This window comes from Scophthalmus maximus, chromosome 10 (assembly GCF_022379125.1).
Source record: "Scophthalmus maximus strain ysfricsl-2021 chromosome 10, ASM2237912v1, whole genome shotgun sequence".
Classification (NCBI taxonomy): Eukaryota; Metazoa; Chordata; class Actinopteri; order Pleuronectiformes; family Scophthalmidae; genus Scophthalmus; species Scophthalmus maximus.
In genome coordinates, this window is record NC_061524.1 from 21,649,310 (window position 1) to 21,672,310 (window position 23,001).

At 42.8% G+C, this 23,001-nt stretch overlaps 1 protein-coding gene across 4 annotated transcripts; it reads left to right on the forward strand.

Moving 5' to 3' along the window:
* The first annotated feature begins 1,188 nt into the window (after positions 1–1,188).
* Positions 1,189–20,182, forward strand: lingo4b (leucine rich repeat and Ig domain containing 4b). 4 transcript variants are annotated; one of them, XM_035609159.2, is made up of 3 exons: positions 1,189–1,347; positions 16,803–16,918; positions 17,073–20,182. In XM_035609159.2, the coding sequence occupies exon 3, from the start codon at positions 17,085–17,087 to the stop codon at positions 18,897–18,899; it is 1,815 nt and encodes a 604-aa protein (XP_035465052.1). In that variant the 5' UTR covers positions 1,189–1,347; positions 16,803–16,918; positions 17,073–17,084; the 3' UTR covers positions 18,900–20,182. The 4 variants fall into 4 exon arrangements, with proteins under 4 accessions (XP_035465052.1, XP_035465050.1, XP_035465051.1 ...); XM_035609157.2 differs by lacking the exon at positions 1,189–1,347 and adding an exon at positions 7,873–8,028; XM_035609158.2 differs by lacking the exon at positions 1,189–1,347 and adding an exon at positions 8,041–8,195.
* Positions 20,183–23,001: the final 2,819 nt, after the last annotated feature.

Here is a 23,001-nt window from a genome sequence, read left to right on the forward strand (position 1 = left end):
AAGTCTGGTGGGTGCTGTGAATACAGAAAATCAGGATGCACGTGTATGCAGACGATATCAGGAGAAAAAATTGTTTGGTGGTTTACTTTTTGGTGTACAATGTCTGCAACAGTTGGGAGACAGAGACGTGATGAGTCCATAGATGGAATAAGCTTCGGCTATGAGGCACATTGAACAATCTGCGGGTGGCCACGCTATCAGTACAGGGAGGTACCGATGCATGCAGGCAGGAATCGATGAGGTGACTGAGGAATGACAGAACTGGAAGGCACGGACGCCAAAGTATAACTTAAGATGCAGCCGTCACCGTCACGTCTGCGGGAGACGATGTTACAGCAACCCACAGTCTTTTACCAAGAAACCAAACTTTACATTAAAACGCTAACAGGCAAAGGTGGAAGTTGCAGCTCAAACTGCTGCCAGTTCGTCCGCTGAGTGTCCAACTGTACATTGATCGTGCATTCGCTCTTGTGAACAGGGCCCATTTTATAAGCAAAACATCAGACTCAGCAAATTAAAGTAACTTCAGATGTGCAGTTTGCACATTTTGAATTTAGAACAGTTAAGTCCAATAAATCGTGTTGAAAGATGCTGGAGAGGCTTTTGAAATGCGGCCTCCTGGTAGGCCAGTCTTCGGTTATAGTGTTAAATTGTCTGCTTTAAATTGATCAGAGCGATGGAGTCATCTTTATTTTCACATCTGTGGCGACTGTAATGGAACCCATTCTCCGTCGCGCGTCTCCTTACGCAGGGGATTTCGGGCTGTGTGGCGACAAGTGGCGCGGATCCAGCCTTTTTTTTTTCTTTTTTTTTTTGAAATCTGCGGGACTGTTGATCCCGCCGCGCGGAGGAGGGATGGAGTCGCAGGGGGCGGAGCATCAGCAGCACCGCGGTCGGCGCGCAGCAGCCTCTCCGCCGCGTCACCGCGCACAACGGGAACTACTAGGACACGCGCGCGCGCGCGCGCACACACACACAAACACACACACAGTCGACCTAAATTAATTTAGTAGCGCAATTATCCCCAAACTCCCCCTGGGTATCCGGCAGTGGGAGAGAATTCTTTATATATATATATATATATATATATATATATATATATATATATATATATATATATATATATATATATAAATGAACGGAGGAGGAGGGCGAAGTAAATTGCGCAACTCCGATGTGACAGATGTTGGAAAAGTCTGGTTGGATGTAGAGGAGGAGGAGGAAAGAGAAGAAGAGGGAGAAAGAGGGAATCAGAGATGGGCATGTTTTTCTGTCGGCGGCAGACGATGCGTGTTGAAGATGCTGAAGCTCCGTCGCGATGTTTCCTTCCCTGAAAAGCTCCAGCTGGTGAGTGGACTCTGGTGAAACCACCATTATGTGATGCGACTTTTGTCTCTCTTCAAATACCTGGAACTACTTTTATTTATTTATTTGTATTTCTAGCATGGATCGAGTGTATATTCAGGAAGGAGTTCATCTAATGTTTCTATAATATCCCTATAGATCGTCACAGTGCGTCATTGTACATATTGAGTCAGTGTTGGCTCTACATGCCTATTTATTATTATCAACTCACTGTAATAATTCTCCAATGTTCCTGTTGGTGCTGCTGCAACTGTGCCAGTTCGCTCCCTGCTCGGATTTACGCAGCTTCCTTCAACTTTAATGTGCGTTTGCATATTTATATTGCAATTTTGATTTGATAAGACGCTTCATTCAAACGGATTCATTTTTTTCTCCTAAATCAGATTTAGTGGCCAAAATAGGGGCAGTTGTGATTTATCCGGTGCCAGATTGCTGTTTCTTTGTTGTTTGTTGTAACTGTAACTGTTTTTTTTTTGGTTTTTTTACCTTTGGAGGCAGGAGACCCATCACAGTCCACGTCTATGCGATGACAGAAACACACACAACACAGTTTTAACAATAGTAACTTGTATCATCTTTGGTACAATAGAAGATTTAAATACTGACCTATATAAATATCGCAATTCCACATGCCGTCTAAATTGCCTGAGAAAAAAAATGTGCCACTATCACTTTACTGTTCAGCCTAGTTGCTTTGTTGTGTGTGAATTTATGGTTTTGTTTTTGTGGAGGTACAGTCTGTCCATAATCCTCAGGATGGTTTGTTCCATAAACCTAAAAAGAGCCACAGACTGTTTTAACAGCGCTTCAGCCGGATTACGGACAACTGTGTGTTCGTGTGTGTGTGTGTGTGTGTGAGAGTGTGTGTGTGTGAGTGTGAGTGTGTGTGTGTGTGTGTGTATGTGTTCTAAAATCAAGATGCTCCACTCCGACAGTTGACTCCGATCAAACCTCCCTGTTGTCGCCTTCCATTGCATTCCTTCCAAACTTGGCTCCTCGCGCTAAGATTAGATTTTCATCTCACCTGCAGCCTGACGTAAGCCGGGATCAGCATTTGGCCGAGGGCGCAGGGGTTGAGGTCGGACGGCCGAGCAAACTCTCTCCGCCCTCCCCTCCTCTCGTGACGAGGACACACATCACATCGGTTGCGATGGAGCTCTGGAAGAAGCCGATCGCCATCGAGGGAGAACCAAGGATTTGCACTTGGGATTCTGCCAAATGGGCAATTTAATCAGGGGGCATTTTATGCACAGGAAGTATGTCAGTCTCCTTGTTAGGGAAGGATTTATCTGGACCGTTATATTGGGCAGCTGCTCCAGCCCTCAATTGATTTCAGCCTCAGGCAATATGACAAATCTTTAACTTATTTTCTCTGCGTGGCCTCAGTGGTAGACATAAGCAGCCAGGCTGGTAAGTGCATTTTGAGATGTCGACGCACTGCACTCAGGTTTTTTTTTCTAACGTATGGCTTTGTCAGTGGTGCGTTCCCCAGCAGCGTCCCAGCCATCGTTCGCATGACGTGCGACAAAAAACAACACCTTCCATACCTCTGGAAACATCAGATCTCATCATTCTCCTCCCAGCCTTGCTTTGCGAGCTGTACCGTCTTGTGGCAGGTCTTTTGGTTCAGTTAGGTGACATGAATTAGAGAATTACAGGGAAAACCCATTCATGGTTTCACTGAGTTTGATTCACAGGAGAGCTTCAGTCGTCGAACCCAAAAGGCCCAAAAGGTTTCGTTAAACGTCCTGCAACTATAGAGATCAATATTTCAGTTCCAATTCGTAGTTGCAATATGAGTTTATTTATTTTCAATACATTTTCTGTCACATGCCCATGTTCTTCGTCTTTGGATGAGTAGCTAACTGAGCACACACTCGTCGGAGGCTTCAATGGTAATGCTGCTCATTCATCTTGAATGTCATGCGTTGCTGAACGGCATTGCGGTTCTGTCACTTTGCTCTGCTTCTTCTTGATGCAGATATACAGGTCCTGCATTACTTCAAATGTCAGAATGAGGCCGGAGAGAGGAGGTGGAGTCAGCTGGGGAACCTGGTGTGTCTTCATCTCACTGCGGAGTCAATTTTCCTTATACTTCTCTTTAGCATTGGCATCAACAACTAGCATGGCATGTTAGCGCGAAAGCCTTCGTCCCATGTTGTGGGTCACATGTGTAGGTGTTTAACTTCCGGTTACTTTCTGGGTACTTCTGGTTTAAAAAAAAACAATATGGCGCTGGTAAAAATTATGAACTCAGAAAACAGAAATAAACTGAAGAGTAGGAACAGGAATCTTTTTACCCTCTCTAAAAGCAAACCCAACCAACAAGTATCAAATATTAATTCTTATACTAATCTTAGCCTCTCATTAAAAACCCAAAGTCCGAAATAAATGTTTTAAGGTGTTTGTGCAAGTGAATACGAATTCATCATTCTAGGCCAGGAAACCCTGATTTATTCTTCCATGTTATTCTTCCATGTGTTTGATCAAGTACCAATTTGCAAGTATTTTTTAAATTTGTCCTTTCAACGTGTCCAGATTTCAAAGCATTTTAAATAATGTCTGGGATGACCTTCAAACGTACTCATTGGTTTTTGCCGACTGTTTCACGTTTTAATAAATCCCAGATAAGTATCCATCTCAGCTTGGAGATATAGAGCTACATTATCGAAGAATGTGCCATGTGCACACTCAGTGTACCATTAGAGGAACTGGGAACATTCGGTGAGAGAGACTTACTCTGCAGCTCTGACTTCTTTGCAACTTGCGGCACCTTGATACCAGGCTTAGCCGAAGATGTTTGGATCTGTCTGGGAGAAGATTCATCTGAGCCTGGAACAATTCATCTGCACATCCACCAGCAACGTTTTCAGGCCCAACAGCCATGACGTTACCGTCACAGTTGGGCTCTGTACATCTCAAAGCTAAATATCTGTTTCCACATGAAGTCTGTTCTGTCTGGAGTCTAATCTTTGACCCATGAAAACATTTATGAAGTAGAAAAATTGAATGCTGAGAAAAAGTCCGGAACTGGGCTGAAAATGAGCAAACACTTAAGCTCCAATTTTCATTTATTTATGCATTTTTAATTATATATGTACACATTATATTTATTCTACCAAGAATCCTTTTCCATTTCGAGTACCACGTCTCTTAATCAGACAATTATACAATGCAGGGCGCCATCTTAAATCCCACAATACTGGTCATCATTTGATCACGATTGTCGCTCACCAAACCATCTGCCGGCTGTGCTTGACTTAAAAAAAATCACGTTTGTGTCTATTTCTTCTCCTTCCTTGGCCATTAGTTTCACAAGTCTGAAAATATGTTGGTGTTGTTTGGTGGACGTAGCCAAGGTGGCGACCGAAGAGTGTGAGAAGAACTGTCTTTTTGACCATTTTTCTGTGCACCATCTGGGTAAATGGAGTGCGTTTATACAACTGTTGCGGGTTAGTGATTAGACATTCGATGCATAGATGTGCGAAGGCAACGAGCAACGAACAGGTTTCACTATATGATAGTATGTATTAGAAAGGATTTATTATTTTTATTTAAATACAGGTAAATATACTCTGCGTTGCCTTTCATGTTTAGCGGCATTGTTGTGCATCATCACACAACGGTTTCTCCATGAAGTCGGTGAGATTTGAGTTCACGAGCAAATACTCCGGCGTTGAGTAGCATTCTGCTTGACTTTTTCAAAGTCTTGAAAATCTCCACTTCGGCTCGTCTGGAACGCAGCATGACATGCACCGCACTTGTTACAGCGAAACAAACTTTAGCTCTTAACACACACTAGTGTGAGTAGTTGTGACGCAATGGGCTACGTGCACTACGGTTTGTGACGTACCTCAGTTTCGAAAAAATCCTGCTCGTCTATTTCCGGTCCGTTTACCGTTACTGTGTTTTCTCGCTTCTCTCATTCAGCGTTTTGTCATGAGTCTGCGCAGGAAAATGTCCAAAATGGGACAAATTTCAAAAACAGATGAAGGAGTACTCAGAGCGCTGCTGTGTCCCAGTTTGTTCGGCTACATCAAAATTGAACGGCGTACTAAGTTTTCATGGGTTTCTGACCCATCCCCAACCGAGAAGACAACGGCTGGTAAACATACGTCGGGATTGTTTGCTCTGTCTCCTTTCACACAAAGGTCTGCAGCAGATACTTTGTTACTGATCGGCTAACCAAACAGCGCCATTGTTGAACCGGACCGGAAACAGTTGAGCAGTACTAAGCAGATCAGGGGTCTCAAACTCAACTTACCCGGGGGCCGCTGGAGGTAGAGTCTGGGTCAGGCTGGGCTCGTCGCCAACCTTTCTCTTCACGGCAGGTTTTGGGAGAGACATGACTGGAACTGGGTGATGGCATATATTTTTCGTCCACTTGGTGTCACTCCGGAACACGGTTCAACCAAGTGACTTACGTTGATACTTCCCCTGGTACTCCCATAGATTTTAATTAAAACCTAGATACCGGATGTCGCCCGGACAAGATGGCGGCGCCATTCAATACTACGAAAGTTGCTCACCATAAGGTACTTCGAAGTTGGTTAGCTTGACAACCACTGTTGACAACAGCGGAAGCTGTCGCGAGACAACGGAAGCTAACGCGAGACAACGGACTATGTATGGTAGCCCATAAGTGATAAAAAAGTGTGGCAAGCGCGGCCCACAGGCCGCACTAATACTAAACTTTGATGTCAAGCAGGGGGCCACAAAATATCATCCTGCGGGCCTCAATTGGCCCGCGGGCCGCAAGTTTGAGACCCCTGAAGTAGATGGTTGTGCAAGTAGCCCATAAACAGGTGAAAGCTGGAGCGCTGCAGTGTGAGGGGAGTCCATATGTTGAACACGTGTTTTCCAACGTAGAATCTGTGGCGCGCAGCACTTCTGAACCCACCGTGCACACAAACGCTTTTCAGGTCACGTAGCCTTTTGTGGATGATTATGAACGTCAGACGTTAACTGCCACTGGAGAAACGCAGTCAGGGCATGAATGAAGAGTTGAGTGCCACTGGCCTCAGGAGCAGCCTCGTGTTGTTTGGCCTTGAAAAAGACATTTTTACATTTGTGGGTGTCTTTCATGGAGCAGGTTTTTCTCTCGTGAGCAGTTCCTTTTCCAACGCGCGTCCTTTCCGGTCTGATTAGTTTTCTATTGTGTGTTTTGATTGTGTTTTTTGTATTATGCACACAACCAGTTTTTAAAGAATTTTGTTGGGTTAAACCACATTTCAGATGGTCTCTGTTCAAATATGTCACTGACGTCGGATGATCTCAAACGATAAATGCCAATTGCCTTTCGCGACATCACGCAAATATTTCGTCAGTTCAAATTATTCAACTCAAGCGAGCGAAGCGAATGACGTCGCCCACCATCTTTGCGTTGACTTATGTAATCTCATAGCGCGAAAAATTACGCCTCATAACACAGGAAGAACCAGTAGAATTCCTTCCGCCACATGAATCAAAAATCAATGCTGAGGCATTCGTCACGTCCCAGTTTACACACGGGGCCAAATGTTGGACAGGTGAGGGAGGCAGGGGCCGGCGAGCGTGATCCGCCAGGGATTTGAAAAGTCGGCAGGTGTTTGACTTTCTCTCTTTCGTTTTTTCTCATTCTTGGCACAACTACCTCCGTCATTTTTGTGTGTATGCAAAGCCATGAATGCCTTTAAGGATAGTCGGTCTAAAGTGCGTCTTTGTCCTCATTTCTACAATTCATTGCATCAAGCCTACAAAGCCACACAAAAGACACAAAAAGGAGATGGAGGCCCTTTCAAGTAGCCTGTTCAAGGCAGGAACGATGATGATGACGATTTATTCCACTTCAACGCTCTGCGTAAAAGCGACGAACACAGTGGGGGGATTTAGTTGCTCTGCCTTTATACCGGCAGCGGAGGTAGTCATGGAGCCGGATCCACATCGGTGTAAAAAGGAGAGCTAGCATAGCAGGACGCGACCCCAACGCCGTCGTGTTACAAGTCATAAAATCTAAAATCGCGCACAAGGGCTTCGTTCTGTGCAGTGCAGACAAGAAACGGTGGCATAACAGAGTCTACTTCACGGCGACATAGCGGGACCTCGGTGTAAAAGGGGCCTGTGAGAACGCAAATTTCCCACAAACGTTGCGCCGATCGTTTTTTCCGGGAACTTTTCCTGCCACGCCCCTGGCACAATTTCCAGTGAGTCCGCGTGCGAATATAGCAGGTTTGTGGAAGATTGAAGGCTGAACATTTTCAGAAATGTTCCAGCCGCTGTGAACGCGTCTCACTCGGACAATCTCCCGCTGTGTTCTTAATATGTGAACGACAGGAACTTTAGACGTGTCGTTTGGTCAAATCCACAGGAGATGTGGGAGTCGTGTGACTTGTCAGTTACAGATCCAAAACCCCTCCCACACTTGTATGGAAAAACAATTTCAGGGAGACAGGTTTGACAACACTGGCTCTCCAACTGATTTGTCTGAATCCTTTGTTTGTGTCTTCTCTTTCTTTTGGGCCTGTGCCTTTGCACCAGTGCGGCTGGCTCAGGTTCAGGTGGAAACCAGGTGGGCTTGTCAGATCAGTATTCAGACCTTTAAGTGTGTCAAAGAGGAGGACGCTCCACCTGCACACGAGCGGGAGCAGATCACTGAGTGGATCGCTTTCATGGGAAATAGGAAAGGTAAAATTTGTCACTTTGTTCCCCTTTTCACCTCCTTTCCCTCTGAACCTGCAGTGTTGAGAAAAGTCTGTGTAGGTTTCTTTGACATGATCCCATGTGGAGACGGATGGGATTTTTTTTTTTTAGCACTTCTTGGACATACGTGCAGTAACTGAGGATTTTAAATTGTACGTGAGTAGATTTGTTCCCCCTAAGTGTTTCCATTTTTTGACACGTTATACTTTACCCAGTTCTCAAACCTACATGTTCTTTTTTCATCTTTTTTTTCTCCTTCATTCTTCCTTTACCTCCCCATTGCTTTCTTTAACTCCCCTTTCTCCATATTTTCCTCCACTTACTGTGTTCCCCTTTGTATTGCTTGGTAGGCTGTTGCTCTCTTTGCCTCCTTTTTCTTTTTAGCCCTCGCCCCTCCCCCCTCCTTACTTTTGCTCTCTTTCATTTCCCTTCCCTCTTTTGCCTCGTTCCACTTAGCATCTTTCAGTGGTCTGAAAAATGAACTCTGTTCTTCTTCTTCTTGATACTTTGATCACAAATAGAAAGATGAGGCCATGTGTTTTTGCATCTGGTGACGACCAGTGAAACACCGACACTCTGCTGTCCCCGATTTGACGGGGGAGTTAATAGCGGTTGAGGTCTACAGTCGGTTTGCATGTTGCCCTGAGTTAGTTTGATCTGTGCTTGACATATGACCTGTTCCAGGATCCCTTTTGTCTCCCACCAGTCAGCTCCCCTTACATGCGTAACCTCCCGCCGTCGCTCTGATGTGCAGCGATGGAGCCAGCGCATCATTCCTGTTGGCTTAGACGACCTAATTTGTCACATCGCATAGGCGCTGCACTGAGAGACTAATTCCCTTCCCTCATTTATTTGTGCTATTATTAATGTTGCAGACGGAGCACTTTGCGTGACGATCGAGTCTTTACTCTCTCCTCGTCAGAATGAGGAATTAAAGCGGAGTGCTTTACCCAACTCGCAGTCTGGAACAAGACTGACGTGAGTGGATCTGTCGTGGTGACCCACTTCCGAAACACATTACATGGGTGTGTGACCTCAAACACACCACTCCTTAATCTGTGTTTACTTTTTCACATGGAAACAATCATTTTGCCCGTTTTTAAACATCAAATATTTTTTCATCATGTGAATACATGTGCATGACAAGGAAATGAGCAGACAACCAAAGAAACAGACAGTGAAACACTGTTTAACTAGAATGTCACTCACACCTCCGCCAAAGCCCAACAGTCCTTAGATTGAATCAAGCCGCACCAATAGATACCAGTCCCTTAAATATGACAGATTTATATTATCAAGATCCATGAATTATTATTCCTGGGAATTTGGTGAAAATCTCAAAAAGAAACGCTCTGTCTCACAATGTTAAAGAAAGAGCAAACTAAAATCCTGCATCTGCCAACTTATTTGGATTGGCACAGAACTTTAATGAGTTCTCTCTTGGTCTAAGTGTTGTAGACATTTGTTTGGTAGTAAAAAAAGACATTAACACATTTCATTACATGTAAACTTAATGCGGATGACATTCAAATGTATATGGCAACATGTAATGGCAGCGAAAGAAAAGAAAAGAAACTGACCAACCTAACATCTACCCGCACACATACGCCCCATCGTACAATGGAACTAATCATAAAGCAGAGAAAACTGAAATATTTTCAGGTCGCTTCATAACATGAAGATGAAACAAGAGGCAAACAATTAATATAATCCCATTTGTCACGGCAATATAAGCTTGCAGCCGCATTGACATACACTTTTCTTTTTTCAAAACATCAGTTTCAAATATGCAGCGAGGCAAGCTCACCCCTTCCTCTGTGACGTTAGTCATCAGGGGTCTGCATTCTCACGCCATTGTTAACAGAAACATTAGAGACGGCTGGCCTGACGTCCACACCGCCTGCAAAATGTCCTGCCATGAGCGCAAGGATTACATAGACATGAATTATGTGATTATTTGAATTCCTTTGCCACAAACTGAATGATTTCTTTAGGATCTTAAGTTTCCCACGGTAACAGTTGACTGACAACTGAGAGCCAGCATCGCTCAGAGACGTGTTGTCAAATACCAAATAATACATTTATTTCTCCTTTTAAATAAACCCAACTACAATTAATTATCAACCCAACCCTATCTCCTAGAAATTACATTCATACACATCTAATTTGCAACACCGAAGACACTGTGAAAGACACACGGATTATGTTTTCTATCTAGATAATGTGAAAATGTTGTTATTAGTGTTATTAGGTAAGGCACATAAAATGTGATATTGAACATATTGCTAAAATGTTCATAAACAAAGTTTTTATTGAACTACAGCATTATTAAACTTTTATATTTTTTTGGCTGAGGTTTGGGAAAGATCTGGTTTAATACAGAAAAAGTTCAGCGTCTTCAGATACAACTAAAGCCCGAATTATTTGGATTTTTGGGGGCTGATGACCAATATCCAAGATTAAAACATTTCCGACAACGATATATTGCCGATATACTGTATAAATTAAAAAAGAATTAACAATGATTCTTAAGATGTTATGATCAAACCCTTTATGATAAGATATTTAATTAGAGCTTGATATTTTTACAATATAAGCAAAAAGGAAAGACAAATACAACCAAATATATAGAACTTGAATTAAGACACATTAACATTTTTTAACGAACATTATATTCTGTATTGGGTTCCCCTAATGGCTGAATAGTAATCATCTAACTTTGAATCTTAAATCAACACATGATTTTACACAACACATGTAAACTTATTGTAACAATGTTTTTTGCATTGTCCCTGACAAATAAACTAATACATTTTCAAAGGAAATTCATTTTGGCACATATCTGCAAACATAAATGTCGATAAGTGTTTATCTACACTGAACCAAAAGCATGACTGTTCCTTAGATTGTATATAAAAATGGATGTAGTCAGTGGGTCTAGAAGATAAAGCCAAGGCGGAGGTGTGTGAAGCCTGTATTCTCTGTAATGACCAGCAGAGGGCGACTCTATGAGAAATTTACTCCACACATGATTCATCTGCATCCGTTAATAACGCTTCTTGGAAATCGAAAATGAACCAAGAGGTATCAGACTAAGGGTGTGGTCGAACTGTTAAATTGGCTTAGGAAGTTTCCTAAAACTTTAAGTGACCCGGAAGTATTTGATCGGCAGCCACGATAAGAGCTGTTCAGATTATCTAAATGCATAGGAAAGGAGCTTCAATGCTTATTTTCCTATCTCCTTTAGCATAGGGTACACTTGACTAATATGTTAATGGAAAGGAGATATAAACGCCCCACAATTCATTCTGGCAGCGATATTTAGCGTGACGCGCCATGCGCGAATGTAAACCATTGAAGTAGAAGTAGTAGAAGTAGAAGAGTCTGAATATGACTCAGAAGAGACGCACATCATTATGTAAATTATCGTTGCCTATGAAATATTAATGAAATATACGATGTCACACGGTGGTAAAACAGCGGTTTTGAGCTGCTGCGTATTTTGTAGTCCATCTTCGGAAATTTGTCGTTTCAACATGACAGACGCACGTCAATAACATCCGCCGTCGCATGATGACGTATTATAGCGAAAGTCGAGTCGAATTCTCTGAGCAGCGTTGTCGGCTTTTCCTAAGTCCTATGAGTCGTCCTTTACACCTTTCCTTGACCTCATGAAGTTTTCCACTGAGGTCAATGAATAGTAGATAGGAATAGTAGATAGGACAGACCTCACCCTATTACTCATTTGAGCTAGGCCACATGGGAGTCTGGATATAAACCCCCCGGTTTCAGTTATGATCACCTCAGGCCTAGCTTGCTAGCGTTAGCACCGATTCATTACGCAGCGTTCGTGTTGTTTCATCAGCTGCTGAGTCATTTGCAGCTTCTAAAAAACTAAACACTGTGTTTGTTCTGCACTATATAAGGAGGATGCCTTTCTCTCACGGGTCCAGATGTGGAGTTGTCTGAGCCTGGGTTTTTGTTGAGCCTCATAATGTTTCAGTATTAGCCTTCGTGGGTCCTTTTGTGAGTGGGACATTTGAAAAAAAAAGAAAAGAATTAACATAAATCTATCTCCCTAACATGAACTTGTTTACAAGTCCTTACCCCCACGGACCTAAAGGGTAAAGAGCGGGGGACTTTTGTTTTTCAGCCGACAGCTGTTGTGCCAGCTAACTTTTTAATATTTGCTGCTTGCATGCAGGAGGTCCCAGGGGCCTGTCACACTGCAGCAGGTGCCAGAAGCCCATGAAAGAAAAGAAGAAGAAACGCACAGCCACTCCAGCACCACCACACATTCAAACGCACATTCAACAAGACACAAGGCTCAGGCTCTGTGATCGCGGCACCGTTGTTCTGTTCCAGCCGCTTTAATTGGGGATTTGAGCCATCAGGCTCTTGTCTTTCTCACTGTGACGAGCCTAAAAAAAGCTCTCAGCCGAGTGTCAGAAAAGCCCAGCCGGGCGCCGACTGTGGTGGTCTCTGTCGGACGGCTGCTTCGCACGGCCATTCGTGCTCAGGGGCGCCGTGCCGCGGGCCCGCGTCACGTCCCGTTCCTCTATCATTCACCTGTTGTAAAGGACGTTTCCGCCTAGAGTCTTCATCTCAGTAATTGCACACTGTCCGTCATGGTTTTTCCACAGTTGTTCTCTGCCCGTCAATTCCAAGTAGCGGAGTTGTGGAATGATAGATAAGGGAAAAATGGAGCCACTGTCAGAGAACGAGTTCCTACTCAAACCTTATGGAGTCATGATGCAGGTGAGAAGTGGAGATAAAGCTACATAAGAATCATCCCTTCCACCAAGGAGGTTACGTTTTCTTCGAAGTTTGGTTGTTTGTCTGTGTCTAACTACCACTAGAGGTCTGCTGTCTTTAAAACGACCGGTCGTAATAAGCTGCTGGATCCAATGACCCATCTGGTTATTTTTGTCTCAATTTTGACAGTCTCACTTATCCTTGGTGGAGGTATATGCGTTTTCCCTTCGTCTGCTTCTGGCTGTTCGTTCAGCATTTTGTCAATTAGGAGTCTCAGCAGGGCCCGGGCCGAGAGACTCCATTAGTTCTGTCTCACGACAGAGCAGAGCCCAAAAGACAGTTGCAGCTCGGCCAAAGCATTGTCTGAAGAGAAGCTTAATCTGGTTGGCTTTGATATTGTTTGCATTTTGGCATGGTGAGGGTTTATCAGGTGAGAGCCGGCACCTGCTTGGCTTTAGCAGAGTGTTGGGTATTTTTGGAGGTTTGCAAAAACATTGTTTTTTTTTCAGGAACATCCACTGACTACAGTATCTGGCCAGACTTTGACTTTGCAAACAGCATCCAAGAAACAACCAGATGGCAAAACTTCCCTCAGTAACAAAACATAATCATTCAACTTGATTTCACCGAAGCGATTTAAAATAATGATGGAATTCACCAACAGCAGGAAGAGAATTAACGCTGTGATCGACATCACAACAAACATTGTCTCTGTTAACAGATTGTACACATTAACGCGAAAATGTCGTAACTGGAAGCGGATCATGTAGAACTGTTTGTGTGTTTATTTGCAGATAATTCACATTATGCCGTTTTCAAGTATACACACAAACTCTGTCATGGCAATTTGGTCAGAATTTACAATTACAATTATGAGACACACATCGTGAAATTTTACAGTGTTTATCTCAACAATTAGGTTCCAGCTTCTCGCTTTGTCTTTTGAGGGGTTTTTTTCTAGGTTCTGGTCAAATTTCTGTCGAATTTTCGACTATATTGGAATTTACAGGTCTTCATTCACATGGTTTTAAATATATATGAATATGAACAATGTCTCAAAGTAGAAACTAAATATATATATATATATAGACAAGGAATGTCCTGGCATCAGGTAATTCCTAAAAAACGCTATGTTCATCAAGAGTCTTAGACTCCAGCAGTAAGGCCTCCTCATGTGACCTGTCCACTCTAACTTGAAACTTCATTAATAGAAGCGACAAGTGGCTGCGGGTAATAGAAAATAGTCAGCTTAATTAACACTGCAACATGACACTCGTGACTGCGCTCTCACGCTGAGTGTGAAATACATGTGGAAATTACATACGCATTTATTCCCTCACTTTCTAATTTGACGGACGGGGTCAGTCCTGGCCGTGACTCTGGGGTCGCGACCTTTGAGTGGACTGTAGCTTTATGATGTGTGCAGAGTCGCAAAAGGATGAGCGATCCCGCTCCCTGATTGGCCCGAAGGGCTCAGCAACTGAGAGCCCACCCCCCTTCAGAGATATCACACACCTGCCAGGCTCTGTCTCTCACAAGTTAGCTCGGGGTGGAGGGGGTCAACAGTTTTAAAAGTGTGAATCCCTCCCATGTATTGCACACAGACTGGAAACTGACGCGACTGTTTTGAGTTTTTGAAAAATGAAAAGTCAATATTTGGGGCCATCACCTTGGCCCCAAGGTGATGGATTGTTTTTATCCAAGGAAGAAAAGGTGTCTGATGGGACTGTTAAAGTCATACAAGATCCCAGACATTGACATTTTTTACATAAATCTTGTGTTTCTTTAAGGCTAAACTCAATATTTTAACACCAAATATACTAAATCCTAAGTCCTTTAATGCAAGAATTAACATGTAAAAATGAGTTACATTTTAACAAAGGGTTTTTGCAGATAGTTTTATATATGCTCTGATCAAGACAACATCTGCCTGATCACTGGTAATTGGCTTAAGCCCGACACATAAAAAGGTCAGTATTGGTGCATTGGTCTGATGTGCGTGCAACTAAGAGCAACAACTGTGGGGTTGTGAGTCAGCGCTTCTGGCGAGGCAGTATAAGAGCTGTTTGCATGAGGAGCAGGGCTGAGACAAAGACTATGCAGCTCCCGGACTGTCGACAACTCTGCCCCTCGGAGACGAAGCTGCAGCTAGTCCAGTCCACTCTGGAAAGTGGAGCGTGAGAAGCTGCTGCATGTTAGTCTCCGTCTGGCATTTGGGATTTTCCAGTATTTGGATTGTCTTTGGTGAAGGTTTGGAGCAACATGTAACATATCTGCATGTCATGAAAGGAAACTTTGCTGTGAAGTGTAGTGTAGTGAAGTGATGTGTCTTGGGCTGTACGTTGTCTGTGCCGCCATGAGACGTTGTTGGTGCAATGTTAAGAATTAGTTGATGTTTTTTTAAGGTTAGTTACCTTTGTTGCATGTATTGTTGAAGCCCTCAGCAGCGGTTTACGTAACTGGACAAACACAGTGAAATAATATATAGATTATTCTGCTGTGTAATATTTTAAACATTGGTGGCTTCTCCTTCATTTAGTCTTCAGCACATTTTTTGAGCTGCAAAATTATTGTTTTATTTGAGAATATATATATCTAAAGCATTATGCATCTGGAAGATTGCCAGTGCTGATGGAATTTAATGTTTTGACAGTTGGCCAGTCCTCACTTCAGATGAGTCATTTTCTAACTCCAACATTATTTCAGAATATGCTCTCTATCCATGCCAGTAATTATAGCAGGTAAATCATCAAAGCTCTTAAGTCAAAATAGCAAATCTATCATTACATAAAATATATAGATTCGGGGCATGTGGATTCTTTTGGAATTTTACTTTTACTAAATTTAACTGAGTTTTCTACTGTAGACATATTCTAAAAATATGTAGATATCTATATATATATAATATAGTACAATAAAAATATAAATAGTGATCTAAAATAACAACTGTGACTTACAATAAGTAGTAGAGGGTTTTACAATCGGTGCATCACATGACACCTTTCTACATAGCTTTAACTTTAAATGTTGGGCTTTTTTATTTTACTTATTTAGTAAAAAACAAACTAATTTTATTCAGTAAATCAGTATCACTCTAACCCTGTTGCTGTCTCTGCCTCCACTTGCTGTGCCTAAATCCAGAAGCCTGGCCAAGGGGGCAGCTTTCATCCCACCGAGGCCTCATCTGTGCCGTCAGAGGCACATGAGGCTGGGAGAATTAATACTGATTTTTCTTTCCTTCTTTTGGTAGGGGAGAGCATATGTGGACCCGTCAGAGGTTATAAGGTGCTGTTAATGGCACTTTTCCAGTCTTTGAGAGGATAAAATGTCCTGAGTAAAAAGTGAAATGTATTCTTTGATAATCAGTTAAGTAGGGATTTCGTTGTCTGCGGTACAGAGATGTAGGCTGGTCTTTATCCGCTGCGACATCTGCTTCACACTGGACACACACTACTATCCAAACTGTACACTTTTTGCTGTGTTGTCCCTTACATCAAATGACAACTATTGAAAAAACATACCAAGGGAACACCAAAATGAGTATGGGACATTAGAGACAAATATCAAACTCATCAGAGACAAATATCAAAATCAAAAGGCAAAGAAAAAAACTTGGCTTGGCTTCATTTAAGTGCCACATATTTATCCCAGGGCAGGGCAGTTTGTTCAGAATGTTGCAATTGTGTTTTTTTTAATCCATATTGTTTGTTGTAGTTTTCCATGAGCAGCAACGACGGAAGGGTAGAGCACCAAACTGATGAGATGGACAATACTTTTCCTTTGTCTGTTCTCATTCAGAAAAAAGCTTGTGAACACAACACTGCAGCAGTAGACTGATGGGACATCACTTTTTTCACTGTGTTCTACATGTTAACTGAAGTTAAGCAATTGTTGATCCAGCATCAGTGTTTTTGGAGTCTGTCCTGTGTTTGCTCTTTTCCCTTGAAACCATTGTTTAAGGCAATTGTTGCTGACTTGTTTCTCTGTCTCTCTGTTCTATCCAGGCAACTCTACAGGGCATGTTACTGATGGAACTTCATCTCTGCAGAGGACTTAACTCAAGTCTGATTCCAACTTGACTGCCACTGGTAATGAAAATCTGTACACCAAGACTGAAACGGTATGTCTTGGCACTAGTTTGAAATTGTGAAGAAAATAAATTGAATACAAATGTACTTTATTTATTTAAAAAAAACAGGAGATTAAAATATTTTATATACACTGACATATCAGTGACATTGTCCAAACCTCACAACTTGTCTTTATCTTTTCAGGCTGGGGGTAAGATGTTTGTGGAGTCAGTCATCCGATGGGGGGCATGGAGCATCCTGCTCCAGTTTGGACTGGGTGTATCTGCAGGGGGCTGTCCTCCACGCTGTGTGTGTCGACCCGAGGCTAAAGAAGTGATCTGCTCTGGCAAACATTTGAACTCTGTGCCAGAGCGCTTTTCCAGCGATGCCAGACGTTTGGATTTTTCCCACAATAAGATTAAGACTGTGGGCCGCCGCCAGTTCTCTGGCCTCTTGCAACTTCAAGAGTTGGACCTCAGTGATAACATAATCTCCATGATTGAGGTAGAGGCTTTCCAGGGCCTACAGAATCTCAGGACGCTTCAGATTAAGAATAACCGACTTAAGATCATCCCAGTTGGGGTGTTTTCTGGCCTGTCTAGCCTGCGCTTTCTAGATTTGAGCCAGAATGAGATTCTGGTCTTCTTGGACTATACCTTCAAAGAAATGATGAACCTGCAAACGCTAGAAGCTGGGGAGAATGACTTGGTGTTCATCTCACAGCGGGCTTTCTATGGTCTACAGAATCTGCAGGAGCTCAACATAGATCGCAGCAATCTGACATCTATTCCCACTGAGGCACTATCCCAGCTCCAGAGCCTGACACGTCTTCGAATGCTGCGCCTCACCATTACTACTCTTCCCAACAACGCCTTCCGACGACTCCACCGTCTGCGAAGCCTCCTGATTGCAAATTGGCCAGCCCTAGACACTATGGCTAGCAACAGCCTGATCGGTCTCAATTTGACCTCGCTTGTGATCAGCAGCTGCAACCTAAGTGCTTTTCCTTACTCAGCAATTCGTCACCTGGTTTATCTGCGCTACCTGGACCTGTCCTACAACCCCATCACTGTTATAAAAGGTAATCTGCTAGGGGACCTCCTGAGACTCCAGGAGCTACACCTAGAAGGAGGGAGCCTGCTACGAATAGAACCAGGGGCCTTTAGGGGACTGGCCTATTTTCGCATGCTAAACGTGACATCCAATCAGCTCACTACTTTAGAGGAGAGTGTCTTCCACTCTGTGGGGAACCTTCAAGTATTGCGGTTGGATGGGAATCCCCTACAATGTGATTGCCGCCTTCTCTGGGTGGTCCGCCGAAGATTACGCTTGAACTTTGATGGACATCAGCCCACTTGTTCCTCTCCTGATGTGGTGAGACAGCGTGAATTCAGAGACTTCTCAGAGAAGGAGCTCCCGAGGCTCTTCACCTGCCGCCCTGCACGTATCATGGACCGCAGGCCACAGGAGGCCAGAGTAGAGGAGGGCACAACAGTTCATTTCTCCTGTAAGGCTGATGGGGATCCATTCCCATATATCACCTGGATCTCATCCCACAAGAATGTGGTTTCTCCAACAGGAAGGATCAGAGTTTTGCCCAATGGTACTCTAGAAGTACGTTTTGCCCAAGTTCAGGACAGTGGCACATATCAGTGCCTGGCAGGCAACGCGGCTGGCAATGACAGCCTGACTGTCGGCCTCTATGTGAAGGGCCTCCCTCGTAACCAAACAATCCCTCTCTTCTCAGAGGAGGGCTGGGTAGAGCCTTCGAATCCCCAAGCTGCCAACTCCTCAGCTCAAACGGCCAAGCCATACCCTTTCGATGCAAAGACCCTGATCATCGCCACCACCATGGGCTTTCTGTCTTTCCTCAGCTCGGTGGCCATCTGTTTTGTCTTCATGTTCTTCTGGAGCCAGAGCAAAGGGCAGATCAAGCACACAGCAACTATTGACTTTGTTCCTCGGTCTTCCATGGGTGGAGGAGGAGGGGATGGAGGTGATGGTGGCAGGTTCACCATGAAACTTATTTAAAGACAAGGCAGAGTTGAAAGGGTTTTCATACTGACTGCGAGCTCTTTGCAGTATTGCCCTTCCATTGGGACATTCATGACAGAGACCTCTATTTGAAGGCAGAGACAGACAGAGAAAGTTACATCTCAGCACCCACTTGGCTGTGTTATCTAACTAATGAATATCTCATGATCCTGGAATAGAAAGATGTTAACAGACTGTAGCCAGGGCTGTCATTGTGGTTGTGCGTTTGCTTTCAAAAACCTGTATTTTGAATAAGCCAATGACCGCTTACCTACCAGAGGTCTAACGTTTTGTTTTTTAACGTCTGTTTTATTTAAGAATTTTTTTAATCTTCACAGATTTTAGGATTACACAAGAGAGTTTCAGTCATCAAATGTTTCTGCTTTATTAAAACACATCAGGTGCTCGTTTTATCATCCACATTGCACAAGCCAAACCCAAGTCAAGTGAATATTTGCCCTTTTGTCACTCTTGTTGCCATTTTTTGCTCACCAACAGATTATCATGTCAAAGACTGTATATTCAGCATTGGTTTTAAGACTTGTGCGTCATGTGACTTCATGGCGATAAAGCTTTTGATACTTTGATGAATTAAATATATGGAATAGTCTCACCAAATAATTAATGGTTCTCAAATGTATGATTGAATTTTGGACATTTTGGAGCTTTGGATTATGTTTCTGAAATGCTGCATTGGAGACACATTCTTGCTTTAAATGATCACGTAACGAGATAAGATAGCATACCATAATGTACATAGCAAGGTCCCCATTTCATTCTTAAAACAAGTTTGACTGCTCCAAACTGGATCAGTCTTTGTTTTGTACTTAAGCATGTAATTAAATTAAGATGATTCTTTGTTTCATCAGAAGACTATATGATTTCTCCTTTTTTATAATCAAGAAACCACTTTTATTTTTATTTTTTACCCACACAAATTACTGAAAACATGTGCCTCAGTAACATTCTCCCCATGGACAAAGAGAATGGTCACCGTTATCTTGTAAATATTCAGGTCAAGGGCGTTTGTGTGTGCTGGGTTTATTCTATCATTTTATCTAGTTCTGGGGATTAGTGTCACTCAGATGCACCACTCTTGTTGTGTATAAACTTAACTGCGTAGATGCACTATGCAAAAAGCGACGCTTTATTATGCCAGGAAAAGAGGATGTACATGATGCACATACAAAGCTTTGACAAGTTTGTTTGTTACTTGCTATCTTGTTCATAAATAACTGTTTTTTTTCACTCAATGTTATTAAATGCATATATTTAAACCAGCTTTGTGTGCCTTGAATTGTTTCATGTGGAATATTTTTGGAAAGTCATCAGACGGGTAAAAAAGCCAAATCCAATCATCTTTAAACCAATCGCTCAGTGGATCTTCGTCTAAAATGACGCTATTGTTGGGGAATTGGCAAGAGAGCGATACATTTTCTTGCATAACCAAAGCGCTTAATCTCTGTGCCGTGAGCCCATTGTGAGGACTTTGTGTCTCAATTTGAGACAAAAAGTGGCCTTGTTGCCCCGTTGCAAGACGACAACAGAGCTACAGCTGGCAATGTGCCACTACATGTCTTCTTTTTTTCTGAGAGAAGATCAAGGATTATGTGTGCAGAGGAATGCCGTTGTGATGTGCACACCAGCTACAATACAAATGAATCTCTTCATATAGTCACTCGCGTTTCCTGTTTCCCCTGCGGCTGCACTCTTCACTGCTGACTCTCCGTTTAAAACAAATTACCACACTTGAGATTGATGAGCCAAATGTCAACCAATAAATGGCCCTTACTTCACCACAGTACAGAAACTTGAAGTGCTTCAGAGTGGATGCACTGGAAATCAGTCTGTCCGTCTCATGCAGTTTCCCGGAACAACCCGGGAAGGGGGGGTGGGGGGACTGATGATCACGTGTATGAGCAGAGATTTGAACCCTTTTTGGATTACCCCTGCATGTCTCAATCTGTTACATAGGTCTGTCTGGCGGGCGCTATCCTCCGGCCCAACTTGGCCTGTCATATGATCTATTTTAATACAACTTTTTGCTCCCATTGGACAGAGAGCCAAAGGGGCAGATTAAAGCAGTATTTAAAAGCAACTCCCCCTCAAATGACCAGCTCGACCACACCACCAGAACTTTGTGGTCTGTTCGCATCTGCTATTAGGTTAGTTTCAGGCTCTTCCTGCTTGTTTGATGGCGAAGGCGGGAGCATTACGACAGAAGACGCATTTTACATTTTCTTTTACATTTATTTGTCTGACTCTTATTGGGATTGAAGGCCAAATAGGATTAAATGAGTAGATGAACCTAAATTACAAGCGGCGAACAGCAGTACATTCATTTGGCCACAGATTACAAGCGCTACACATCAGAAGTGGGACTACATTGTTCTTTGGTTTTGGTCCTGGTGTAAGTTTGAAGAGTTTGAAATATACATGGTCTTTTGCCATTTCCGTTTTGAAATGTTTTCCTTCTACAGCCGACACTGTGTTCTTGGGATTGAGATGGTCTCTACAGCCCTTCAGCGAGGAGATGAGCAGTGACGAGAGGTTTTTGAAAAGATGAGAGACAAGAGAAAGAAGAGGAAGACTCTTCTAGCTGAATTAATGTCATAAAATCAGGCGTGACTCACTCATGTTTAGAAAAAAATCCTAATAGGTTGGGCTTTATACCACAGACATCAGGCCGTTAGAGATTATAATGTCGATTACACACCAGAAAACTGTGATGTTGAATTAATGAATAATGAGGACACAACTTTTCAACACTTAGTATTTGACCCACTCAGGGGCAAGGGGTCAGGTAAGGCGCCGGAGCACAAGTGTGCTCTTACCGTGAAAAAAATACATCGTCCATGCCCTGAAGAATGAGACACAAGTATTTACTGATCTGATTTCGGCAGTAACAGACCTTCCCAAACTATTACAGTAAACATCACTGTTAAACACTGTGAAAACACTACAGTTGGAGTTTAGGAACAAACATGATTTGGTTAAGTACAGGTAAAGATTGTGGTTTTGTTTGAAGTTAGTACTTAGATTAAGTTATGAAAACATTGTTTTCACATTGTTTTCACACATGCATATGTGGAACGTCTGAGGTACGTAGAACACACATCTTGGCAGGGAGAACAGCAGCCAAAGACCCCCAAGTTACCATGTCAGGCAAAATTCCCTGGCTTTCCGCGCGATGTATGGGAAGGCCAGCATGAGGAGTTAGCTATAAGATAGTGAGCTATCTTATCCCTACTGTTATCCTCAAATTTACTAACATCGTTTATACTTGGGGTCAATTTGACCCCAGCCGTTTAAACCTCCAGAAAACTATTATAATCAAAACTTTTACCCAAGTTTATGTTTTAGGTAGTTAATGAGTCTTTGTTGACTGCTTAATAGGCCTTTAAATAAAACATAAAACCAATACACCAATCCATACACCCAGAATACCTATTATGTTCCTATGGAAAATTATGCAAATCACCAAAAAATCTTCTTATATCTTCAGAGACATGGTGGCTAGAAACATTGCCCTTCAAGTGTCAGTATTCCAAAGGCATGCTGTTGCTTCGCCTTAAGATTTGTAGACCCCTGCCAAAATGAGCAACGCAATGTATGTTTTCAAGCTGGTCAACTGTCCCCATACACTCACCTCCCCTCTAAATTTGTCATCTCAACTATATCCTTGTCAATCGATGGTGTTATGAAGAGCTTGATTGCTGATTTCATGTCTTGGACATGACTAACAGTGTATATGGAGGGGCCCGGACCCACTTTGTCTACCCTGTCAGTCAAGTGGGGAGCAGGACCATAATAATTTTACATTGTCTGCTGGTGGTGGAGAGACAACAGGGGGATCAGCAATAAGGGTCTTATTCTCATCAGAGGAGGAAACCTCATCATCAAGGTCCTCCTCAACATTATCGTTTAGCTGTGACAAAACTGCATTGACTGAAAACCTATAGTTACTGGTCATTTTCAGATGAGAGAGAGCATGAAGAGAAAGCTCTCAGAGCACCAAGAGAAATGGTTTACATGGCTATGGCAAAGATTTTATATGTTTGTGAAGATGATACAATTGCATGTTATGGAGGTCTAAATA

Excerpts from the sequence above, each read along its gene's own strand:
- lingo4b (XM_035609159.2), top strand. The coding sequence starts at position 17,085 with ATGTTTGTGGAGTCAGTCATCCGATGGGGGGCATGGAGCATCCTGCTC.